Raw genomic sequence first — 23,096 nt, forward strand, 5'->3', positions numbered from 1 at the left:
TGCTGTGTGGGTTTTTACTATTTCTCTCTAGTTATATAAGCGACTGAGGTGAACGTAATATTAGCTGGTGATTTTGATGATGATGATAATGCTTCTACACATACACATTCTCATGCATTGGCGTGATTAAAACTGCTCAGTTGTATAAATCTGTTCAGCCTCGATCTGCCTACAAGGGAGCTCGTGTTAAGACTGAATCCCAGTCCAAAAATATATTTTTCTGTCGCTAATTCTAAGTGGTTGAGATTGAAACTCAAAATGTTCCTGATGCATCGTTACAACATTGATAAGATTTCTCTGTCCATTACTTTAACTATTTGATTAATGTAGCCAGAGAAAACAAGAGCTGGTTTAATGCATCTGTTAACATTTAAATGGCAGTTTAAGACATGTCCAACATGAAGAATTCACAGGGAACAGGTTATTGTAGTTGTACTGCCAAGCAAGTTCAAATGCAGAAAAGCCAAGGTGTACCTCACATTCAAATTACAATAACTGTGACCTTTATCTCTGTGGAAGATGTGCGTGCGATGATAATACCCTCATGACATTTATGCAAAATCAATAATGGAAGCCTGTTATGTAAGGTTTCTGTCCTTCGTATCAAAAGAAAGTCGTCTGGTAGAACAGGTCACAGGTGGTTAATTTCCCTTTTGATTGCCATCACACCAGACAGTCAATTGAAAGTTGTAGTACCAGATGACTGGGAGATCAAGTAAAATGTCTGTTCATTCTCAATAACTAACTGGCATCTCAGCTGATCCTTTTTAGGTGTCCTCAGAGGACTGGAGTACTGCACTGGATTCAGCCTGTGTGTTTTGTAACTCTAACTTGTGTGTCTATTTTTATTTGCCCCTTGAAGTTATGTGCCATAAGAATTTATTTATGTAAATGCAGAAATATCAGGGAGCGTGGAGGGTATGTGAAGAAGGTATTAAGAAGACAGTCTGTGGGCAGACATTATCAGTGTCTAACTGCAGCAGGAGGGAACAAATCTTTGAATATTTGAATGACAAATGACATGCAGTCCCCATCATGATATCAAGCTTCCTGTTCCTGGTTCTTTTGTTCCCATGCATTTTTTTTTTTTCACATTTTGACTTCACGCTGAGTTGAATGCTTCAGTTTGTTGTTGTTTTTCTTGGAAGTCTGAATAGAGAGAAGATCATCTGACATCATTAACATGTTACACAAAGAGAGGCAAGTTTTAAGGAAATAAGTCAATAAGCCCTCAACCTTCATGAATAACTTCATATTTTATACTTAGTGATTTTGTTTTTGTTGTTGTTTGTTTTTGTTTTACACAGTGGTGCAGTGGTTAGCACTGTCACCTCAAAGCATGAGGGTTCCAGGTTCGTGGTTGTGTTTTTGTGTGTGGGCTTTCTTGTCATTTCCCCAACGCTCCACTGGGGGGAGCCATTTCTCAGGAGAGCTGACATACGAGCAAAGAATTCTTCGTTTCTTTACTGCCTGACTCAGTTTCATCAAATTGTTAATCAGCATTGTTTCTCGTGTCACTGATGTATTTTTACATCTTAATCACTGTTCGTAAGTCCTTAAATTTGTAATTAGCTTTGTATTTGATTTTAAATAACTGAATCAATTTCAGTGCGTAACATTTAGCCAGAAATGAAAACACTCACTGCAATCTTGTAAGACCAAAACATTCATACTTCAGGTTATGCAGGACTGTCATTGTTTTCTCTGGTTAGTAGTGTGTTTATGACAAAGATGATCATAGAATTTTTTCATTTCTTGTTGGAACATCATGATTTATAAAATCCTTCGTGAAAATAGCTTTAATGTTCTCGTCCTCCACCTTTAGGATGATGGAGGATGGAGGAGGATGAAGAAAAATGTTGCCTTTAATTGACTGGTAATATAAAATCATCTGGCCATAGTAAAACTGATATTTAAGAGCAGTTTTGTATTTTTTATTTATTTTTCAGGTCAATCGTATTCTTATAGAGTTTATATACAAAATGAATTTTCATCAAACTGTAACTGAAAGCTCCAGAAGCAGATGCAAAAGCAAGTGTACCTTGAACTGAGATTAATTCATCTAACACTGTTTCTGGGTGAATACACAGATGCGAAGTCCTGAAAGTGCAAAGTCCAGTGCTCAAGATGTGTCATATGGTTGAAAACTGAAGAACATAAATGTAGTACAAGAATTATACAAATGTATCATCAATAATGTTTCTCTCTGGATACCTTTTAGTGCCAATCCTGATGGAGGCTGGGAGACCAGACAAGAAAATCTATTAATAATGCACTGACCTGCCTCATACTTATGAACCAAAATAAAACAAAAAATCTCGAGAAAGTGAGAGAAGCAATAGAGATAAAGTGACGTCCAACACAGTCACACACACACAACGAGCTTTACACATTTTATGAACAAATGCTTCAAAACTGCACAAACTTCACTTACACTCCCAACATCACATTTCATGTCAGTTATGCTTTCGTTAAAAATTCTTTGCCTTTTAATCAAGGAAGGAAAGGAATAAGAAGACCTTTTAATACTTAATGGCAATACAGCATCTTGTGCATGACAATAAAACATCTGACTGACTTTGGGCCTTTTCTTCCTGAACAATAGTTAAATGGGCGTGATGATATCAATAACAGCAGTAACAATATTCAGACAGCAACCAGCAGCAGTGACAGTATGTCGTTAGAAGAAATTCAGCAACATTTACACAACTGTGTGTTTGGATAACGCTGAGAGATTAGCATCCGCTCACACTGTGAACGCTTCGTGTTAGCATGGAGCAGCAGGAGAGATCCGGTCAGACGTGTAGTGTTTGTAATTCTTTCACACCAACATACTTTGTATATAAAGCACGAACATGAGGTAAGAGAGAAGGCATGTCGGCCTCTGTAACAAAACATAGCAGCATAGCACAAACAGCAAAATGAATGCAAGTAGTTCAGAAGTTCACAATCCATTCTTACTCAAAGGTCTGTTACAGATAACAGGAATGAATAAAAACAAAATGAATTACCACTGTGTCAGCCAGGGTAAATATCTCAGGCACCATCATAGTACTTCTTTTTAATTGCATGTATAGCCAATTAAAAATGTACTATACCATAAACCATACACACTGTTAGTTATAATACAGGAAAGTATTTTGTTACTAATGTGAGATGCCTGCTGCTCACTCACATTCCCCTTTTCTCATTTATCCTCAAATTATGAAACAAAGTCAAATAAAAAAAAGGAAAAACAAAAAGGCAACAAAGTAACTGTGGAGAAAATAATGGCACTGTTAGAAACAGCGAAAGAGCAGAGGTCCAATTATTACTAAGGATGGAACAAGGTACAGTATATGACGAAGCTCAGAGGGAAAAACAGGAGAAAGAACGGTAGCAGACAGATCAGAGGGAGAGGGGAAGGTTGGCGAGAGGGAAAAGACACACAGGACGGATAATTTAAAAGGGGAACAAAGTAATGTCAGATAAGTGTATAATAATAAAACAAGAAAAGATTAAAGTCTTCTCTATTATCACAAGAAGGGTTACTGATATACAGTATTCTGGTTTCACAACATATCACATCAGATATTTGTGATATGGCTTTTGTCAACCGTTCAATGTCATCCACCTCCAATGCGATGAATATGATGCTGTTTGTTAAACTACATACTGAATGTTTTGTTTGTCAAACTACAGGATTGCCTGTGAGAAGCTACGCATGAATAAGCCAGACTGCTGAACTACCAAACCTGCTCAAAATGTCACTGTTTTAGTTTCTGGTGAAAATTAAAAGCACAAAAGCACGCAGTTGAACAGATGTTCACCTCATCCACGTCAGCACCGACTGTTCTCACATGAAATCTGCTGCTCACATCACTGTAATATTGCACAAGTCTGTTTCTGAAATAAAAAAAACACATCTGGCAGGCTTGGCATGGCTACAAATCAACCCGCTACACGTGATAAATGATGGGCACAAGCATCGCTCTGGCGCTGCGTGACACTGATGAGAAAAGAAGACTGTGCTGTTTAACACTCCCTTTTTCATACATGTATTTCAGACTATCAGATGTGTGTAAACTCATTATGCATTTATGCAGAAAGAGGATGGTCACTGAGGGTGCCCAACTATCCCACACTCTGGAAATTCATTAAACTTGTCTCATTTTGTGACAAAGTGTCTTTCTTGGTTCTGTCTCCATTTCACAGACTTGTCCACCTGAGCCTGAGTGACCGACGGGTTAAATTTCACTGTGAAATACTCTGCACCAGAGAGGGTTTCTGTGGCAGATAAGATCACAAGCAGGATGTGAACGAGCAGAGCTCCGTATCACTGTAAACTGTCAGCACCGGCGGCAGTGGCCGAAGACTGACGCTGGGCTGCTTCCTGTTCATGGTGAGCCTCTCTGACGGCCAGGATGCGTGTGAGCATGCTCTGTAGAGTGGTGCTCTCTAATGGTTGAGAAGTATACCAGAGGGAACTGTTGAGGCCAGACATGGAGATTAAAAAACAAACAAACAAAGAAAACAGAAAAATAGTTCTTCTCACAATAACATCATTAACATCATTAACACCGTTGCATGTCGTTGTCCACAAGCAGAATTGAAGGTAACATTTGAACTTTAATAACATCTTCCTGTCGGTAGCCTAAAAACCAACACTATTTTGTCTGGACAAATACGGTGAATCTACGCCATGTCAGTAGTCATGATTAGAGAGCTTTCATAGTAAGTGACACATTCTATCGTCATCATCATCATCATCAGTGGGTTTCTTTAATGTTGGACGACTGACCTGTGTGTGTGCACATCCTGTTCAGGCTGGAGGTAAAACACGTCAGATCTCTTCTTCACCGACTCCGGACTGTTAATGAGAAAGCCGGCGTTTGATCAGTTTTATTAGTGGACTGACTGAATGGCTGATGTTGTTATTTGTTAGTTTGCCTGAGTGTTTGTGTGCGTGTGTGTGTGTGTGTGTGTGTGTGTGTGTGTGTGTGTGTGTGTGTGTGTGTGTGTGTCTCACCATCTAGAGAGGTAGAACTCGTAGAGTCTGACAGGACATTGCAGAGGGTTGGTGACATTTTCAAGCATCTCCAGGACTTCCTCTTCCTCTGAGTGCCTTTTTCTCAATCGCTCTAAAACAAAAATGAGTTCCAAAACTCAATTAATCAATACAGTCACACACACGCTACTTTTTGAGACAGGGAGTCCAATTCTAAATGTGGTTTTGATGTTTAGAAATACAGTAAAGCTGAAATATAAAACCTTTTTAAGGCTATAGTCATACGTAATCTTTTGTGCTACACAGGGCGAGTCTGAAAAGTTTTTATAGCTCTTAAATGCGCAGATGCATTACCAAACCTCTTAAAGTTAAAAAGATATACATGTCACCTGTCTCCTCTCGGCGTGGCGTGGCAGCGCTGCCTTTGAGGTATCGGAGGTAGTGGACTTTGCCGGTTCTGCTGCAGGGTTTGGAGGACCGAGTGAAGTTGGTAAAGGAGAGGCTTTGGTGCTGCGCCAGCGTGGTGAAGTGGAACGTCTTGGTGCAGAAGAAGAGCAGCGTGTTGAGCAACACTATGGGGGAGTAGGCACCCAGCTGCTTACACTCCCACAGGTAGGACTCCATGACACGGGAGGAAACAACACCACCTTGAAGAGGAAAGAGGAAGCAGGGGAAGGATAATGGACACTTGAAGTTATTACACTGTGGTGTAATTAGTGTAAATTGATAAATAAATAATAATTTATCATACCACTGGGTAGTAGTTTAGGTTTCCAGAGTTGCAGCATCCCAGTAATCTCGGTAGCAAACTGACTGTACAGCTTGTCAGTGAAGATGTTCTCTATGCGGCCCTTCATGAACAGGTACTGCCCACAGCGAGACAGAGACACACAAAAAAAGAAAGAATCAATAAGAAACACACAAAACAAAACATCAGGATGAAAACGAGAGACAGAATGTGTGTACGTACCTGCTGTATCCCCAGACAGAGGTAGAAGATGCTGTCTGGGCTGTAGGTCTCTCCATTGGGTCGTCTCACTTCTTTGACGAAGCGAGACAGAGCAAAGCTCAGCTCCGCGGAGTCACACTGAAGGACGTCTTCTTTAATATCTACTGGATGAACGAGATCATAAAATAGAACTAGTGCAGATTAAAGCATGTTACGATGGAACTGATCCATGGGGTCAGAGGGAGAGATATCCTCACATGGAACTGGAATAGTAATGAGAACTGAGGCTCACTTTCTTCCTCCTGTTTGGTTCGCTGTTGTACCCAGCTCCTCCAGGCTTTAACCCCATACAGGTGATTCACTTTGGAGGCGGCTGGACTCACCACTGCACTGCAGGCCGGCGGGCCGGTTCGCCTTCGACCCTGAACGGACAGAAATGATGTGAATGCTCGGAAGACAAAGCTGTTGACTGCGAGCGGAAAATGCACTTTTAGGTCGAAACATAATACGTGACAGCATCTGAAACATTTTGCTTCTATAAAAACATGAAATATTCAAGAACGTCATGACATCCGAGGTGAGAAGGTACTCTGTGTTTAGAGGATTAGCATTTGTGGATTCCTACAGCAAGTGTAAAGCTAGAGAATCAAAAAAGGATGCTGATCTGTTAGGGGGAGTCATACCCGTTTCCGTCCAGAGAAACCTTCTCTGGGTCTCTTCACTCCTCGCTGCGGAGGAGGTGGTTTCTGATCCAACGATTCTGCAAAAAAACGCAAATCTGTGAGTAAGAGTCTGCCTGTGTGTGTGTGTGTGTGTGTGTGTGTGCTGTTGAGTATGTTCTTCTTTTGCTCTTGGTGTTTATTCTTAGTACACCAGCAATATTTTTTGGAGTGCTGGCATATATATTTCAAGTTGTAGCAACTAAATGTCATCCACTTTTTTCATTTTGGGGTTCACTTTAGGTTACATGGCATCTCACCGGGCGGGAAGTCAGTCTCCAAATCCATCATTGGAGAGGAGGGAGGTTGATGCTCCGTGCTGGTGGTAGGCGGGTCAGTTGTTGTCACGCTCTCCTCTGGCTGGGTATTAAGTTGCGGGTCATTTGACTCCACGCTCTTCTCAGAGCTCACAGTAATTGGCAGGGCGGCCTGTAGTGCTTTCGGAGTCTCCTCATCTTCGTGGATTATGGGAGTGACCACGTCTGGCTTCATGTCTCCACTAAAACTGCTCTGGTATGCTGCAGGGATAAATATAGTAGTAAGCAGAGATGAGGTGAAATTTTGATTATTAAGCTTTTGAAATGTGGTTACTTGTATTGATTAATAGTACAAGAATATCTAAGGCTTCATATAATTTCAATATATCAACATCAGAGATTCTCAAATCCCTTACCTGCACTGGACACACATGCTTGTTTTTCCTTTTCCATAGGCAAAGGCTCTGATTGGATTGCTGCGTCTTTCATGTCCTTGCTCTGGGGTGGCACCAGCATGGGTACTGGAAGCTGCAGAAAGCAGGAGAAAGGAGTTAACATATGATTTGCTGCAGCAAATGCTCCATTTAAAGTACATTAATCCTTCTGGATGCATGCAATTTCACATGGAACAGCACGTACAGGCAAAGGCATAGCCATCGGAACAGGCGCGTGCTGGGAGTACATGTTCATAGGCACTGGAATGAAGACCGGTACTGGGACTGGCACTATCAACACCTTCACTTTCTCCTCTCCTGCTGAGGAGCAAGCTGAGGGCAGAGACAGAGCTACAGGAGGCAGAGGGAGGGAGAGAGGTGAGCAAAAAATAAATAGGACATAGATAAACAGGAAGATCACGAACTGACATTTTTAAACTAAAAAATATCTTTTTGAAAAGAGATTTAGAAAAATTCTTCTATCGTCACAAGACTGGATGAACAAACTAAAGAAGGAAATTGTGAAAGAGGAAAATGAATTCATGACAGTTCAGTACAGTATTAATATAGTCTACTGGTGCAGTTTTCTAGTAATGCAGAAATGACACAAGTATGTGAGAATCTCCAGGTCATACTTAAATTACTTAAATTAATTCAATTATTATTATTATATTTCCCGGGTAAGGAAAACATAATACATAATTACATTCATATTCAGGGCAGACAAAATAGGAAAGTGTATCTTCTCTTTGCTACACAAAGATCCTAACAAGATGTACACTATATCTTCCCCATGCTGTAGGACTTACACTGACGGACATCGCTGTATTAGACCCCCTCAGCTTTCTCGACATAGCTACAGATACCAGGAATTTCTGAAGTCACATCTGACCACAGCCCTCAAGTTTCAAACTTTTTTTTCATCCTCTGCTGCCTCTAAATTTTCTACCTTTAAACATACAATATTTGTGATTTACTTCTCAAACAGCAGATCAGTTTATTGAGCAAAGCTTTCTTTCACACTGGTATTGTGCTTGACTGGATATTGTCGTGAGAGATCCCTTACATCTTCCGACTGCAGAATGCTGGTTACTTTATGTCTCTGTGGTTTAAGCCTGTGGAAATCTCAGCCATGTGACCATCATTAGCCTTGTCAAAGCTCCTAACTTTGGACACCTGTGCGACCATTTTCCTTTCACTGATAAATCTTTGCTTGTATTTTTCAAGGATCCAGAGGTGAGAGGTACTAAATAACACATACCTGAGTTTGCAAGCTTCACGTGTGGCTTTGTGTTGGTAGTTTTACATTCACAATCTTTATGAACTTCTGAGATTTGTGTACATTTTCTGTTCATTCAAAATGACATAACATGTAGTTCTGTACACTCATTTATCAGACTGAGGGGAGCCAAGAAATCAAACACACACACACAAGATTTTATTCTCAAATAAAATTTATTGACATATTTTTTGCATGTAACAAAACATAAACCACCATGTTCAGGTGTTCACAATATTCTTTTAAAACAAACAAAGCAGTAATGCAACATTACTACACAAAGTGGTCTCTGTAATAACAATAAGGACACATAAACATGCAGCTGGCAGCAGAGATGTAACACAAACCTACTACATTACAACAGTACGTAGATGTAAAAGAAGTAAACGTCAGAAATGTCACAGAGGGCTGAAATCAACTCAAATGTCAACCAAGACAAAGCCGAGTTGCTCCGACAGTGACTGCCTCAGTCGTGAGGTACAGCAAGGAACGTTTGTCCATCACGCATTCATGTTCAACACTAAAATGTACGGCAACAGTAGAAATAAGTTAACTGTACGTCATAATGAACACTGCTTTCTTCACTCAGATGCTTAAAAAATTCAAGTGATTGCAGATTTTTAGCCTCATGCATACCCGGTAGGTGCATCTTAAAGTTAAAGCAATTCCACTGAGAACGTTACACCTCCAGCTTCTTGTTTGGCAGAGAATGAATGCAAACCGCAAGCCCTGCAACAAAAACTATCAGCGGTGTATGACTGGCCTTCTAAAGGGAAAAAACGTTTGTTCCTACAACAACCGGACGGCACTTCTCATTTATTAACGAGATGATTAAACCACAATGCCCTTGTTGAGACATAAGTTACATACAGTAGTTCATCTACACTGGAGTGAAATTTCTGAATAAGTCACTGTTTTACAAGGAACTACAATAACACAAAGAATTATTTAATACAAACTCAATACTCAAGTATATCAGTCAATGTAAAAGCACGTTTAGCAGCACAGTTGCAAGAGCCAGCTCCATGAACCCGCATTTTGCTGTTAGGGGAATTTCCAGTTGGATTACAAGTTTAGGAGCTAAATTTGAAAACATTAAAAATTTTGTTGTGTAAAACCACCGATATATAATAACACTTTTCCACAGGCTGTATCTGGGAAAGCAATTAGGCACAATTTACCTGAATAAATAGAACGATAAGGTCACATACCGTCTGACAAGTGTCGAAACAGTAAATGACATTTTCAGCCTGTAACGTTAGGTGATATCACAATGGGGGATATGTGGGTGTGCCACTCGGCACAGGAACACACCAGAAATAATGTGGCAGCACAGTCCATTTACACAACATGTATTGTGACACACATCATCAACGAGGTAAAACTTCTACAGTACAGTCTGTAGGTCAGTGAAGCACTGAAGGAAGTTCCATCACATACGGCTCACCAACAAGACCACCTCACGCAAAAAATAGATGCCCTTTACGGCTGAAGGCACAGCCAGCCATGAGGGTCTGTTCTGCAAAGTGGATCATAAATACTGCCATTTTAAAACAAACCAAAAACGCCCTCATTTCGCTGCACTGCTTGCTTGCAAACACACTTCCAAGTAAGTACTACATACTATAAAGGCCATTCTGCCTCTGCCATCAATACAAGTTTTGGCTTCAACTTAAAGAGACAAACAGCCAAAACAGAAGTTAAGGTCCTTAAAGTAGCGTAGCGGTGATCAGCAGCATTTAACGGCGTAGTGGTTGTAATCTTTGTGCAGACCCACGGCAGAAGTCGACCTCTCGTGTCACAGCAGATCAGCACGCTGTGGAGAGAGAAACTTGGGTGACACACTCGACCCTCTTAAGAAGTCAGTTGAATTTACTTGTAAGCAGCTTTAACATAACTGTAGGCATCACGATTTACACATGCCGCACAGAAACACAAAACAGGAATCCCTGATAGTGGTACAAACAATAGCTTATACTATTTAATGGTGGTATTATATATTAAGTATTGCTGAATTCATTGTGCTGTGTTACTCTGAAGACTCACCTTGTGATTCCAGTTCAGGAGCTGTTCTGTAGATCAGTTTGGTGTGGTAGAGTTCAAAACAGGGCACGGGACAGAGGCTGGGCTCTCCTGAACACATCTTGCAGTAATATGACGTCTGTCTCCTCCATTTCTTCTTCTCACCGTCCCTCATTTCACAGTGCTGCTCCTCTTTTCTCTCCCCATCATTCTCAACGTGTAGCTTCACTCCTTTTGCTTTCTCTTCTTCTGTCTTCTTCTCTGGCTCCTCATCCTCCTCCATCTTGTGTTTCTTCTTCTCCTGCTCTTCTGCCTCCACTCGTTTCCTCTTGTGCTGTGAGCACACCTTGCAGTCAGAGACAGTCTCCCTCTTGCCCAAGAAATGGCGTCCGGTTAGGCGTGTCGGCACGCCGTTGCATGGCTGAGTTTCTCCCTGAGGTTCTGGCGACGGCGCTGGAGATGTGGATGCATCAGTAGATGTCTGGCCACGTTGCGAGGAGCTATCTAGCAGTGCTGGTGCACTTATTGAAACAGCTGGTTGTGAACAACGAATAATTGAATGAACCAAAAGAAAACGAATAAAATCATCACTATCCACCTTATGTCACGCAAGCTCAATATTATATTCCACAAAGCACTGCGTCAAAGGTTGTTGCTTTGTTGACTACATTTTAATTCTTGTTGGCTCATCTGATGTGTGTCACAGGAAAATATTAAAACATGTCAACTCCCTTGCAGGGAAACAAAAGGGTCCACCACCAGGAGCTGTTTGGTGTGAACAATAAACACACAGAAATGTGATTTCGCCACACACAGAGACTGTGCAGAAATAGCCCAGATAAGGTTAATGGTCAACTTTCAACATCATCTCTGTTAGGACAGAAACTGTACTGAGATATATATATATACAGATATATATTTATAGATCCATCATATATGAAGACCTGCAGTCCACTGCAAGCTCATTGGGATTGGATGATTTTGAGCTTCAGGTGAATGTTGATGATCTCTGCATACCGTACAGTATGAGTCGGGACAGAAATGGATGTAAACTGCAGCATGACTGGTGCACAAAAAAAAAAAAAAAAACAAAAAACCCACAAGGCGGTAATTGTAGTTTAATTTATTATTTTGGTGTTAAACTGTAGAAGAAGAAAAGCTGAATGGTTGTGAGAAACAAAAACAACGCGTCACAGCCGTCCTGATGGTTTGTGGTACCTCTAGAATACTATTTACGGGCTTAATTAGAACAGCTGTTGAGTGAAGTGAGACACCTAGTGGTAAAATTCAGACTGGTCCAGTGTTTGGCTAAATATCAAAGTGGTTTGATTATTTTTTTTGACAGTCCTACCCCAAAGAAGAACACTTAATGATCAGCTGGTATTTGGACACTTTGTAGTGCATTTTAGAACCTGGAAGCTGCTGGATGGCTCGAAATTGAGCACCTAAATCCTTCAGTGCAGATGATCTGTATACTTTTACGAGATGCGACAAAGCTAAGTTAAGCTGCCCAAAGTGAGGTTTGTTTTTGTGATCGCCTTTATTTATAGTTACCTGCTGATCCAGTAGAAGGTTCAGGCAGATGGCAAAAGCTCTCTTGGTCCATTGTGAAGGGCCGACACAGAACTGACTTGTTCTTCATTTGACGTCGACGGGACACAGGCACTCGCATGGCATCCGTCTGGGTACTGGCCTGGACACAGACATCAATGATGAAACAGGCAAAATAAATAAAGGAGATCTGATCAAGTTATATGCAGAAGGGCACCAAATCTGACCAGATCTCAAATCAAATATTTAGAAAAAATAGATATTTGATGCTAATCTTTTCAACATTTTAACATAAATATCTACTGTTTTATGTTAAGGGCTGACTTTAAACACACAGAGTACATACATGGTCTAAGTTCTTGCCATCAACGTTGGAGGTCGGAAGTGCTCCTACAAAAGAGGAATGAAAATATAACAGTTTTGCAATAAACTGACAAACACTGACAAAATAACATAAATATGTTTTAACTGTAAACTATATAATCCTGTGTATGTGGAATCAATTCAATCTGCAAAAGTTCTCTACCTCTTAGAAAAGCTATAATGAACTGAAAGAAGCAGTCAGGGTAAACAATATTAGAGCCAGACAAGTGGCGAGCAGCAAGAGAAGCACTTTGAACTAACCGGTCAAAGCTGTATCTGCTGACACGCTGGGCTGAGTGGCAGACCCATTGGCCAGTGACACCACATCAGCTATGACAGGATTCATCTTTGATGAATGGTTGGGCTGGGCTGGAGCTGGACGAAGAGAGAAACAAACCAAAGTTAGAACAGTTATGGCCACTAAGCATTTGGTTTTCACTCAATTTGACTGAATTTGAAGCTGACCAAACAATGGCACCTGCTGCTTCTGACCTGAAATGAACCTCGTCACGCGTACCAACAGCATCACAAATAATACAGACAGCGGAAAACAGATGGTGTATGGCCACTGGTTGGGCTGTGATGTTGTGTACTATAACGTGTTCTTGCACCACAATTCGCCACTAGCTGCACTAGCAGTACTCAACATCACACTGTGTGAGAGTGATGTGATAACACAGTTTACCGTATGGTGTTTGCGGTGCCGTTCCAGTACCGTTACTGCTGGTGTGCTGGCTCGTCTCAAAATGCAGGTAGCAGTACTGCAGCAGGCAGGGCAGGTTGCAGAAATTACGGACTGAACCCAAACACTGCAGCTTGTCGGTCATGTAGCCCTGTTTCCTACAGCTGTCGCATCTCCCCATCTGGACAGGAGAGGAAAAGAAGGGAAGATGGTAGAAGAGAGAGACAGTAAGATTAACACACAACCACACTGAACATGCAGTAAGATATTCTCCTCAGTTCAATGGCATGCATAGTACAGTTAAATGGGCCATCCTTACCCCATAGTAGAGTACAGTGTACTGGGACATGCAGTGGGGTCTACAGAACTCCTCCATCCTGCCTCCGTAGTGACTGTGCAGCATCTTCTGGCTGATCCCGGAGCAGTAAGTGCAGGGACGCCAGGGATCCTTGTTGCGAGATGTCAGTTCATGTTTGAAAAGTAGCTTACAGTCTGGAAGATGGAAAGGATGGGGTATTATATTATTCAAAGAGGACATTATGGTATTCTGCTTTTTTATGTTTTCCCTTTTCCTTTAATGTGTTATTATATATGATGCTTTTTGGGGGGTGGCTTTAAGGAGGACTGAACTAAATCAGTCAGAGGGTGGATATGGTGCTGCATCAGGAAATTAACATTTTTTTTAAATATTATACCATGTAAAGTAATATAAACAAATAGCAAACACACATCCAATGACACTGATTCAATTTGAAAAAATTAAAAAAAAAATTAACTTAAAAATGGAAAGTCAGAGATGTAGCTTGGTATGACCAAAAGGCTATTTTTCAAAACTGCAACTGGACCACATCGCATTTGCAGGTTTATACAAAATAACAAAAACCCTTAAAGCTACAATTCTTTTCCAGTGAGCGGCAAGAAATTTTTGATAACAATGCAGGGCAGGGTAAAGGGTGTAATGACTCACTTTCACTGCAGAAGACCAGGTCCTGCTGGTTGTAGCTGATGATGTCAAAGACCACTTTCTCTTGTTTACAGCGCTCACACATCACCAGGATATTCTTCTGGATTTTATACTGCTCACAGCACGTTCTACTGCAGAACATAGAAATACGACCCTGCAGGCAAAAGATCGATCAGTGCTATCAATCAAGTTAGCGGTACGCTCGTCATGCAGATAGCTGTAAGGAAGTTAAGTCTGAGTATCTGTATGTATTAAGTGCCTTTATGTGCACGTGAGCTGCGCCCCTTACTTGGTGACTAAATAGCAGCGGCTTGATGTTGAAGTGTTTGCTGCACTGATGGCAGGTCAGCTTGGAGGTGTCATTGGGTCCGCCCTCTGCTGGTTTCAGAGACTGACCAGCAAGTGCTCCAGCCTGGACTTGCCCTGGGACAGAGGGGGAGGACATGGCTGGGTAGGGAGGCACCAGTGGGGGCACTGAGGTATGACTGGGATGGTGGCCCTGGTAGGGCACTGATGATGGATAGTCCTGAGGGATGGGAGGGACAGAGCTGGCTCCGGCAGAGGGACCCGGTTTGGGGGCGTCTCTGGGAGAGGGTTCCCTGAGAGATGAGGTTCCATTGATCTGGTCTGGCTGAGAGGGGTGCCCGGACTTCTGTTAGAACAAAACACGAAAGTAAGAGCAATGTCTAATTCTCAAAAGGACAAGGTTTACACCAACAGATGCTCCATCAGCAACTTTTGTTAGATACGGAACAAATGTACCCTGTATATAGAAACACAGTCGTAGGAGCAGAAGTTTCGAATGGTGCCGTCAACCATGGCCAGATGGTACTGAGGAACAGCAGACACCTTGCACTGACAGCAGGGGAATGCAGTACCTAAGAGAAAAAGGTAACATTTAAAAAAAAAAAAGAAAAAAAACAAACAAAAAAAAAAAACCCCAAAAAACTGGTAGCATGAGGGTATGTTTTCATGTGTATTAACCCTCTAAGCACTGGTAAGGTTCAGAATTGTGAGCAACTGCATGACTGCACTAAATGTAGCGCCAAATCTTGTTTGTCCAACAAAGCAGTAGTTGGCAGACATGCAATAGTTTAATCCTAACCCAAAATCGTGGCATGTTAGGTGTATGCTATTCGCTGATTCTGATTCAGAAAATCTCAGATGTCTAGCGACACAGAATATGACAATGTGTTCGTGCATCGTAGCCATGCGTTCACACATAGCGATGGTGTACGTGGACGTGATTACCCTACCAAATGGTGGAGTGGCAAAGTGGCTATGAGGTCGGAGAGTTGCTGGGAGAGCAGTTAGACATGGTGGGGGCAGCAGTGGTGCTCGAGATTATGATTATTAGATGAGTAAATTTAGTCTCTTCATGAACTTTGGGTCATAGCCAACATTTTTCTCATTTCCAGTATGCCTTTATCTCTAACCACAGCTTTTTAAAATCTTGGTGACAAAAACAAATATTAAAACAAAACAAAAAAAAGCCTGGCACCTAAAGGCTTAATAATGAATCACATTCACTTTCCCTGACTGCAGTGATGCTACCTACTGATCTGAAGACCACATTCAGCAGCAAACCCTGGGCTGTGTGTGTGTGTGTTCCATGTGTCCTACCACTGAGAACGTGTAGGGGTGGTCGACTCTGTTCCACACAAGCAGGTGAACAGTAGAGCTGAACTTTGCCCCTTAAGTCTCGCTCCATGATGGTGGAGGACACTATCGCCATCTTGTGACAGTTCGCACACTCAACCATCTTTCTGCAGGTCTGTATAAAAGCAGTTAGTATTTTAGAGGTTTTCCTTTGCTGCATCTGATGCATTTGCTTGATAAACAAGGTGCTGTTTGAGATGAATGATTTCTGGGTACTCAAAAGTTTTAAGTTACATCTTATTGCCATTTGGAGCCACTGATAGACAACAATGGCTAGTATAGCCAAAGTCTTCATTCTAAAGACTTCTGTCACAAATACTCAATTAGGATTATTTTAAAAGGTAAGAAAACAAGATTCTAAAAAAAACAAACAAACAAACAAAACAAAAAAAAACCCAAAACTTTTCAAATATATACCTGTTTGTAGGTGCCAATACAGGTAGGACCACAGAAGTTGAGCTGAGATCTTTCAATTGTGAGTGTCTGACAGGAGCCTGAGTTGCTATTACAGTAAAGCCCGCAGCCTTCACAGCAGTTCATGGCTAACTGCCGCATCTTGCGCCATGTTATAAAACAAGCATTACTACAGAGTCTGTGCAAACGACCTTGATGAGTGACTTCATGCTCAATCAGCTGTAGAGATGATCACAGTTAAACACAAGGAGAAGAGAATCAGAAGATTTGGATACAATACAGTTGACTTACAGCCACATTAACAAAAATCTGTCTTTATAGTAAAAACTAGCCTTTTTTGTGACATACCCTATTAGAGACTTTGCAGACACTACAAAAGGGTTTCTCAGGTTGTCGATCCGCTGGTTTCTCAGGCAGCTTCTCGGGCTTCCTCTCCTGTCGTTTGTCAGTCCATTTATCAGGAATCTTGTCATTTTGCTTCTTCTTGTGTCTGAAGACGGATAGACAGAACTGGCCACAAAAGTGCATGTAGTTGCTATCATCTACTGGAATTGTGATCATGTCCCTAGGCTGAAGAATCTCCCTGCAAAAAGGAAAGCACCAAGAAAAAATTAATCATTTTACACTGATAGATATTATGTTTCGTGATGAATACAAACTTTCAACTGAGCAACAACCTAGACCAAGCTAAAACCTTGTGTAATTGCTGTTTAGATGCGTAGAGGACTCAAGGCTCTGGCCCTTGTGGGCCACTGAGCAGTAAATGTTTCTATTAGGCTCCAGTAAAAAAAAAAAAGGCAGAAATCAGACAAAAGCATGTAATCAAACACTTAAAGGAGTTTGCTGTCAACAACATGATGGAAATGTCTTGCTTCCTCGTGGCACACTCCCACGCTTAATAGTTGCAAAACCAGCTCATTATGTATTCATCTACAAAGTCAGAAACAGCAGAACAGACCAAAACAAACACAGTGTTGCTTCAAGCTAAGAGCTACCTGTCTGTTAAGAGTCAGTACCTGTTGCACTGAGAACAGGATCGGCCCTTGTTGGCTGGGGGCAGATGGCCAGTCAGACAGACTGTGGAGCAGAAGAGCTGCGTTGAACCTTTTCTTTGGAATGCTGTTTGGCCCTTCAGCAGAACCTACAACCATTTACAGAACCATGAAACATAAAAGTATCAAGAAATAAAAAGCTACACTTTTTATTTTGGGCAGCGGCAAAGTCCTGACACATTAAAGGTTAGAATTTCTACTGATTATCTTATTAATAGAGATAACAAAATGGATTCAGTAGCAAATACTTCATCGTTCATATTCTATGTTGATGGCAATGCACTAAACATGAGTGGTAAATAGAAAATTGATTTAAACTTCTGAGATTAATAGCAACAGTTATGTAGGATGAGTCTTGATATGTTCTTTTTCCCCCCCAAACGTAAGCAGTACAGTTACATTACCTTAGAGCAGCCACTGCAGCGAACACTACCAGGAACGGGGGGCTGAGGTGGGCGTGGGGGTACTGGTGCCAGAGCTGGTAGTGAACTCTGGACTGGGACTGGTGGTCTGACAGGGAGGGGAGCCATGGCTTGTAGGAGAGCACCTCTACTTGGGATAAAAATGGCTGCCGGAGGTGGAGCTGGGACTGCTGATGTCACTTGAGTGGATAAGAGGAGAAAGGTTGGTAAAGCCAAGATGTTATATTTTTTTTTACCACTTTTAATAAGAATAACAAACAACAACCATTCACGGAAAATGTGTAGTTTGAAACATCTCGCTGCTCATACATGAGTGAGTTCTGTATCTGTTCCGATGGACACAGTTCAGCTGCAGCATGTTAACACACCTGCAAATATCACTTTTTAAAAACTTGTCAACGTTATTTTAAACAGAAGAAAGTTTTTAGAAATGGGTATTAAAAAACAAAAACAAAAAAGTTATTATTTCACAGTCATTTTAAAATACAAATATAAAAATCATTTTCATTTTTTTGTATACCAAAAAAATAAAACCACTTGAAAACAAAAATGATAACTCATTCTCAGACAGGATATCAAGCCAGACACTGCACTGATTTCAGTTTTTGCTACAATCTTCAGCAGAATACTGTTCAGGATGATGCTGAATATAACCACATAAAATCCACACAGTTTTTAAGAAAATTAAAGGGAAATGCTGCAGAAAATAACACATGAAATTCAAGAGACAAAAAAATGTTAATGGTGGGCCATGTTTTCAGATGGTTGTTTTGAGACACTTTAGCCTGAGCTGGACTGACAATAAGACGTTTGGCACTTCTTTCATATAAATCACCACATCAGGTCTCAAAATACGAAAAAACAGATCTTTTTGGTTTGTTTTCTTGAGATTTTTTTTGCAAACATAACTCCTTACATTAAGACATATTACAATGGGACGGATTCTTTGTGCCTAGGGCACAATGTGAACATAACAAAATGTAAGCGCTGATGATAAAAATGAGGGGGAAATAAACCCACAATAAGCAAATAAATAAACTCACTAGTAGGGGGTGCAAAAGTGTTCCCTCCACCTACTGAGTACACAGAACTGATCCTCAGCTCTTCCTGAAATGAAAACACATTAAGAAACCAGACTTAAGTGATGTGTTATGGTCCCAATTACACAATACGACAATTAAAAATCTACACCTATGAACACAAAGAGCAGGTGTACACTGATAACTCTGTGTACCCACCTCCTGATGTTCCAGCTCCTCTTTGATCTGTCTGATGGAGCTCTGAGGCAGTAAAGCAGCATCGTAGCCTTCATCAATGGGCTCATCTTTAATATTAATAGGAGGACAGATCTGGGGAGTACTCTCCTCCATTGGCACTGCCTCTGACCTCTGAAATTACACAGAGAATGCATAAATACACACTGAAAGCTCAAAGTTTATGTTCAGTGCAGCTACTTGAAATCTTTCCAGATCCAAACCTCTCCCTCCTGGCTATCTTCTGTCTCCTCTGTCTGGTTCAAGATGCCTCCATCTGCCAGAAATGTAGAAAAGAAAATGTTCAATTAAAACATTACACAATTCAGCTTAAAGTTTACATTTGTGCTCAGGCCAACATAAATGCCAGAAAAAGATGGACAAATAAACCACAAGGGACATTACAAACAATTCCATAGCAAACATTTTTCGAAGCCTTTCACATATCACACATCGCTTGTCCTTGCTTCTGTGGAATAGTCCTGCCATATTCAGCTCATGCTTTTGTGACAAATGATCACTGTCCAATTCTCATTTATATGTAACCATCCAGCCAAGGAGGGACACTGAAAGTGGGACAGCTCACAAGCTAAACAAACAAGGCTACCCTTTTCATCTAACGCCACTCTCAGTCTTGTTAAACAGTCTAGTTACAGTGCCTATGAAAAAATAAATCCTCTCCATTCATTTTACCTTTTACAAGCCTTCCAGAGTTCCACAGGTTCCACCACAGTGTAGACTACAAGGGAAGACTAGCCAGTCACTTAAAGGCCTATTACAGCCGTTCAGTATTGTGCTAAATTGCACTAAAGCTGACAGACACTCAACAGATTAAAAAAAGTGGGAGAGGTCAAGATATCTGGACTTTAAGTCTTAAGGAAAGGTCAACAACATCACTACAACATCGTCTGGGTTATTTTCCAAGACTGTGGAAAGCATCGATCAGAGCTACAGCGGACAGTACATAACCATTTCCATGCAAATTAACCGGATCTGATCTGTAAAATTGGGTTATTGACAGACAAAAAAACAATTGTCCTGTCAACAACCCAGTGGATAGACAACTGTAACATGGCATTCATTTGGCAATGTTTTTTTGTTTTTTAAATTGTCTAAATCCTGACTTGTATGCAGGCTTACCTTGGCTATTTTCAGGTGTGTGGTCCTGGGAGGAGTGGGAGGTGTTGGTAGACCCACTGCTCCCTTCTCTGTCTTGTTCCTCTTCTTCATCCTCATCCTCTTCCTCTCTGGGCTGCTGATCAAAGGGAATGCTTCGAGTTACATTGTTCCCCCCTCCTGGCTGGCTGGCTTTTCTGTTCGTCTCGCTCATATGAACGTCCTCCAGGCTTCCCATTGGCAGGGCAAAGTGCCAGTCTTCATCATCTTCCAGGCCATCCAAGGCGTCATCAAACGCCGCCCCTCCTCTTCCTCCTCCTCCTCGTCCTCCTTCATTGGTCCCCATAGTAAACAAGGAGTGCTGGTCAGAGGAAGTGGAGGAAATGCGAGGAAAGGATGGCTCTCCTATCCCCTCATCCATCTTTTCTTCTTGTCTACTGCCATTGCTATCTTCCTCTTCTACCTGTTGGTGTTCCGCTTGTCCTGAAGTTTTGTCTACTCCCTTGGTCTCGTCCTGACCTCCACTCTTGGAAGAGGTGGCAGAGCCCTCGGAGGAATCAGCAAAGTCTCCAAGCCCCATCACTTCATCAAATACTCTGGACAAGCGCTGTTCATGCTGGAGAGGAGCAAAAGGTTAGTTGAAAATAAATTTCATAAGTTGAATTCATGTTTGCCATTCAATGAATGTTCAATTCCAGTCCTCGATTCCAGACAGCCAAACTTAATAACTGCTTAAAATGTCATAATATCACAGGGAACATGTTTACTGCTGCGAAACTTTTACCCTAACTATACACTTACCTTTAACTGATGCTTCAACTTTACATACATATGACTCTGAGACATAAAGACTTCTGATCTCTATTGACTACAGTGTTTCAACTCAGATTTACAATTATCCCAGCTGATATCCAGTTTTATATTTTTCCTTGGCTCCACCCTAAGTAACTAACTCTGAACTTTGAGAATTATCTGCTCTGCTCAATTACAAAAAAAACAAGTTCAAGAGTGCATGGAACTTTTCAGACGGTGAGATAAACATTGTATATTACATTCCCACTCCATTTTGTTGCATTAAAGTTTGGAATATCAATTACTGCAACCTGGGCGGCACAGTGGTGCAGTGATTAGCACTGTCGCCTCACAGCAAGAGGATTTCAGGTTTGAACCCCTGTCTGGGCCCCTCTGTGCAGCTTCCTCCCAATATCTTGTCCCAAAAACATGCATATTAGATGAACTGGCTACATTACATTGCCCCTAGGTGTGCGTGTATGGTTGTCTGTCTTTGTGTGTCAGCCCTGCGATTGGCTGGCGACCAGTCCAGGGTGAACCTCTCCTCTTGCCATAGTCAGCTGGGATAGGCAATATAGAAAATGGATGGATGGAATTGCTGCAAATCCTCCAGTATAACAACAGTCTGTAATAAAATGCTCTGTCAGGATGTAATTCTCACATATACACACACCTGCGCCTTTCTTGTTATCACACATTGCAGGTCTATCTTCATCCACTACATATTTAACTTTATCGCCCCAGCAATGGCCCTTCCTGCACTCAGTCTGCCTCCAGCAACAAATCCTATTCCAATACATCTGGCTGGCAAACCAACTTTGCCCATCACTTTTATATAGTGATCCAACAATAACACAACGGGGACAGTACCAAGCACAACAATGACGACAGTCTATTGTTCATAGGATGTGCGTATGAATTTTAGGAAATGGGAAGATATTTTAACATGAGGAAACCATAGGGAACCTCTCCCAATTGCAACAAATAACACTCAATTCTCAGTAAACATTACCTCTTCATGTAAACGTTTCAGGGAATTAGGAATACGAGAGGTGATGTTATCAATGCTCTTGCTATTGATCACAATGACTACAGGCCCCTTTCTGTCCGATGGAGGGGTGCCCCAACAAACTCCATTTAAATTTGGCAAAACATCGCGTTCATGTTTGCAATCTTTTAGACATAGAAACGAAACAATTAAGACCACGTAACGCTTGCAGTTGCCCGAGTCGTCAACTAAAAAAGATATTTCAGTGACTCGCGTGTCAAAGCTTAACTTCAATAATAAAATCTCCACTTTTTATTGTTCGCAGCAGCCCTCCGCGATAGAACCAGCAATAAGCTGCAACAAAAATTGACAATGCTGGATTAATAAAGGCTTTTTGGGTTCACAGGAAGACTTGAGTCTCAACGTATTCAATGTGTTCGTTTGCTGATTATTTAAATTCTAAGGTCGTTAAACGGGGGGTCGGCGTAGCGGCATGCATCAGTGCTGAATAGTATCAAGCTACAGGGTTGGAAGCTAGCTGGCTAACGTTAGCTTAAATATACACATCTCGACCGGAAGCTAGCCCATAAAAACTGGATGTCATATTATGTCCCTACATCAGCTACTGAGTTTAGCCACCGTGTGGTTACTGCTATGATTATATTCTGGGTGTGTATTCTTTACCTTTAATCGTTTAAGTCTAAATTCCTCTGAATCCGCCATGTTTTAATTATGCTGCAGAAGCCGCGCTTCCGAACACCCACCCACCTCTGAGGGTTATAGGTTATGGATACAAGCAGCTACACTACGTCGAAGTTAGCTTCCAATTCGTAGTTTTCGATTCGGCAATTAAGGTGAAAATTACGGCTGACTGAGCCTCTTTGCACCTCTTATCGTTGTGAAAGCCTTTTAAACCTTTCTGAAGCATTAACCCTGTCAGAAAGACACCTTTACAAATTTATGAAACCTTTATTTAAACTATGATACTGCATAAACTGGAGATTTCAAAGCTTCATAGCACCTATAATACACTGGGTCAGAGACTCTTTGTGACACAATTCATTTTTTTCTATTATTTCCTATTTGTGAAAATGCAGAAAAGGAGAGATTTCACTTCTTTTTGACACCCAGGTCAAATCTGGACTAGACTATCTCAGAGGCACAGTTGACAAATTTTCTAAAATGCATTCATA

At 41.3% G+C, this 23,096-nt stretch overlaps 1 protein-coding gene across 2 annotated transcripts; it reads right to left on the reverse strand.

The window, feature by feature from the left end:
• Window positions 1–1,928: 1,928 nt before the first annotated feature.
• Window positions 1,929–22,717, reverse strand: si:ch211-266o15.1 (zinc finger MYM-type protein 4). Of its 2 annotated transcripts, none has more exons than XM_046412186.1 (29): window positions 22,588–22,717; window positions 20,148–20,739; window positions 19,232–19,284; window positions 18,993–19,142; window positions 18,798–18,861; window positions 17,737–17,933; window positions 17,297–17,421; window positions 16,629–16,863; window positions 16,284–16,499; window positions 15,831–15,981; window positions 14,970–15,085; window positions 14,497–14,859; window positions 14,211–14,361; window positions 13,563–13,735; window positions 13,247–13,424; window positions 12,823–12,936; window positions 12,545–12,588; window positions 12,202–12,340; window positions 7,552–7,697; window positions 7,329–7,440; window positions 6,916–7,173; window positions 6,620–6,696; window positions 6,229–6,358; window positions 5,958–6,097; window positions 5,739–5,853; window positions 5,377–5,634; window positions 5,009–5,120; window positions 4,781–4,849; window positions 1,929–4,466 (listed from the first exon to the last, which is right to left on the reverse strand). In XM_046412186.1, exons 1-29 carry the CDS (start codon window positions 22,624–22,626, stop codon window positions 4,316–4,318), a joined length of 4,668 nt encoding a protein of 1,555 aa, XP_046268142.1. In that variant the 5' UTR covers window positions 22,627–22,717; the 3' UTR covers window positions 1,929–4,315. The 2 variants fall into 2 exon arrangements, with proteins under 2 accessions (XP_046268142.1, XP_046268141.1); XM_046412185.1 differs by having other exon boundaries at window positions 5,958–6,100.
• Between the last annotated feature and the right edge of the window lie 379 nt (window positions 22,718–23,096).

Source organism: Scatophagus argus, chromosome 15 (genome assembly GCF_020382885.2).
Source record: "Scatophagus argus isolate fScaArg1 chromosome 15, fScaArg1.pri, whole genome shotgun sequence".
Lineage (NCBI taxonomy): Eukaryota > Metazoa > Chordata > Actinopteri > Scatophagidae > Scatophagus > Scatophagus argus.

What these genes read in the sequence shown, in the direction of transcription:
- si:ch211-266o15.1 (XM_046412185.1), bottom strand. Translation starts at nt 22,626, where the DNA reads ATGGCGGATTCAGAGGAATTTAGACTTAAACGATTAAAG. An exon ending in AAGATAGCCAGGAGGGAGAG is followed by an intron (nt 19,143 to 19,231) that starts GTTTGGATCTGG and finishes GTGTAATTTCAG; the next exon opens with AGGTCAGAGGCAGTGCCAAT. An exon ending in AGCATGTGTGTCCAGTGCAG is followed by an intron (nt 7,174 to 7,328) that starts GTAAGGGATTTG and finishes TTATCCCTGCAG; the next exon opens with CATACCAGAGCAGTTTTAGT.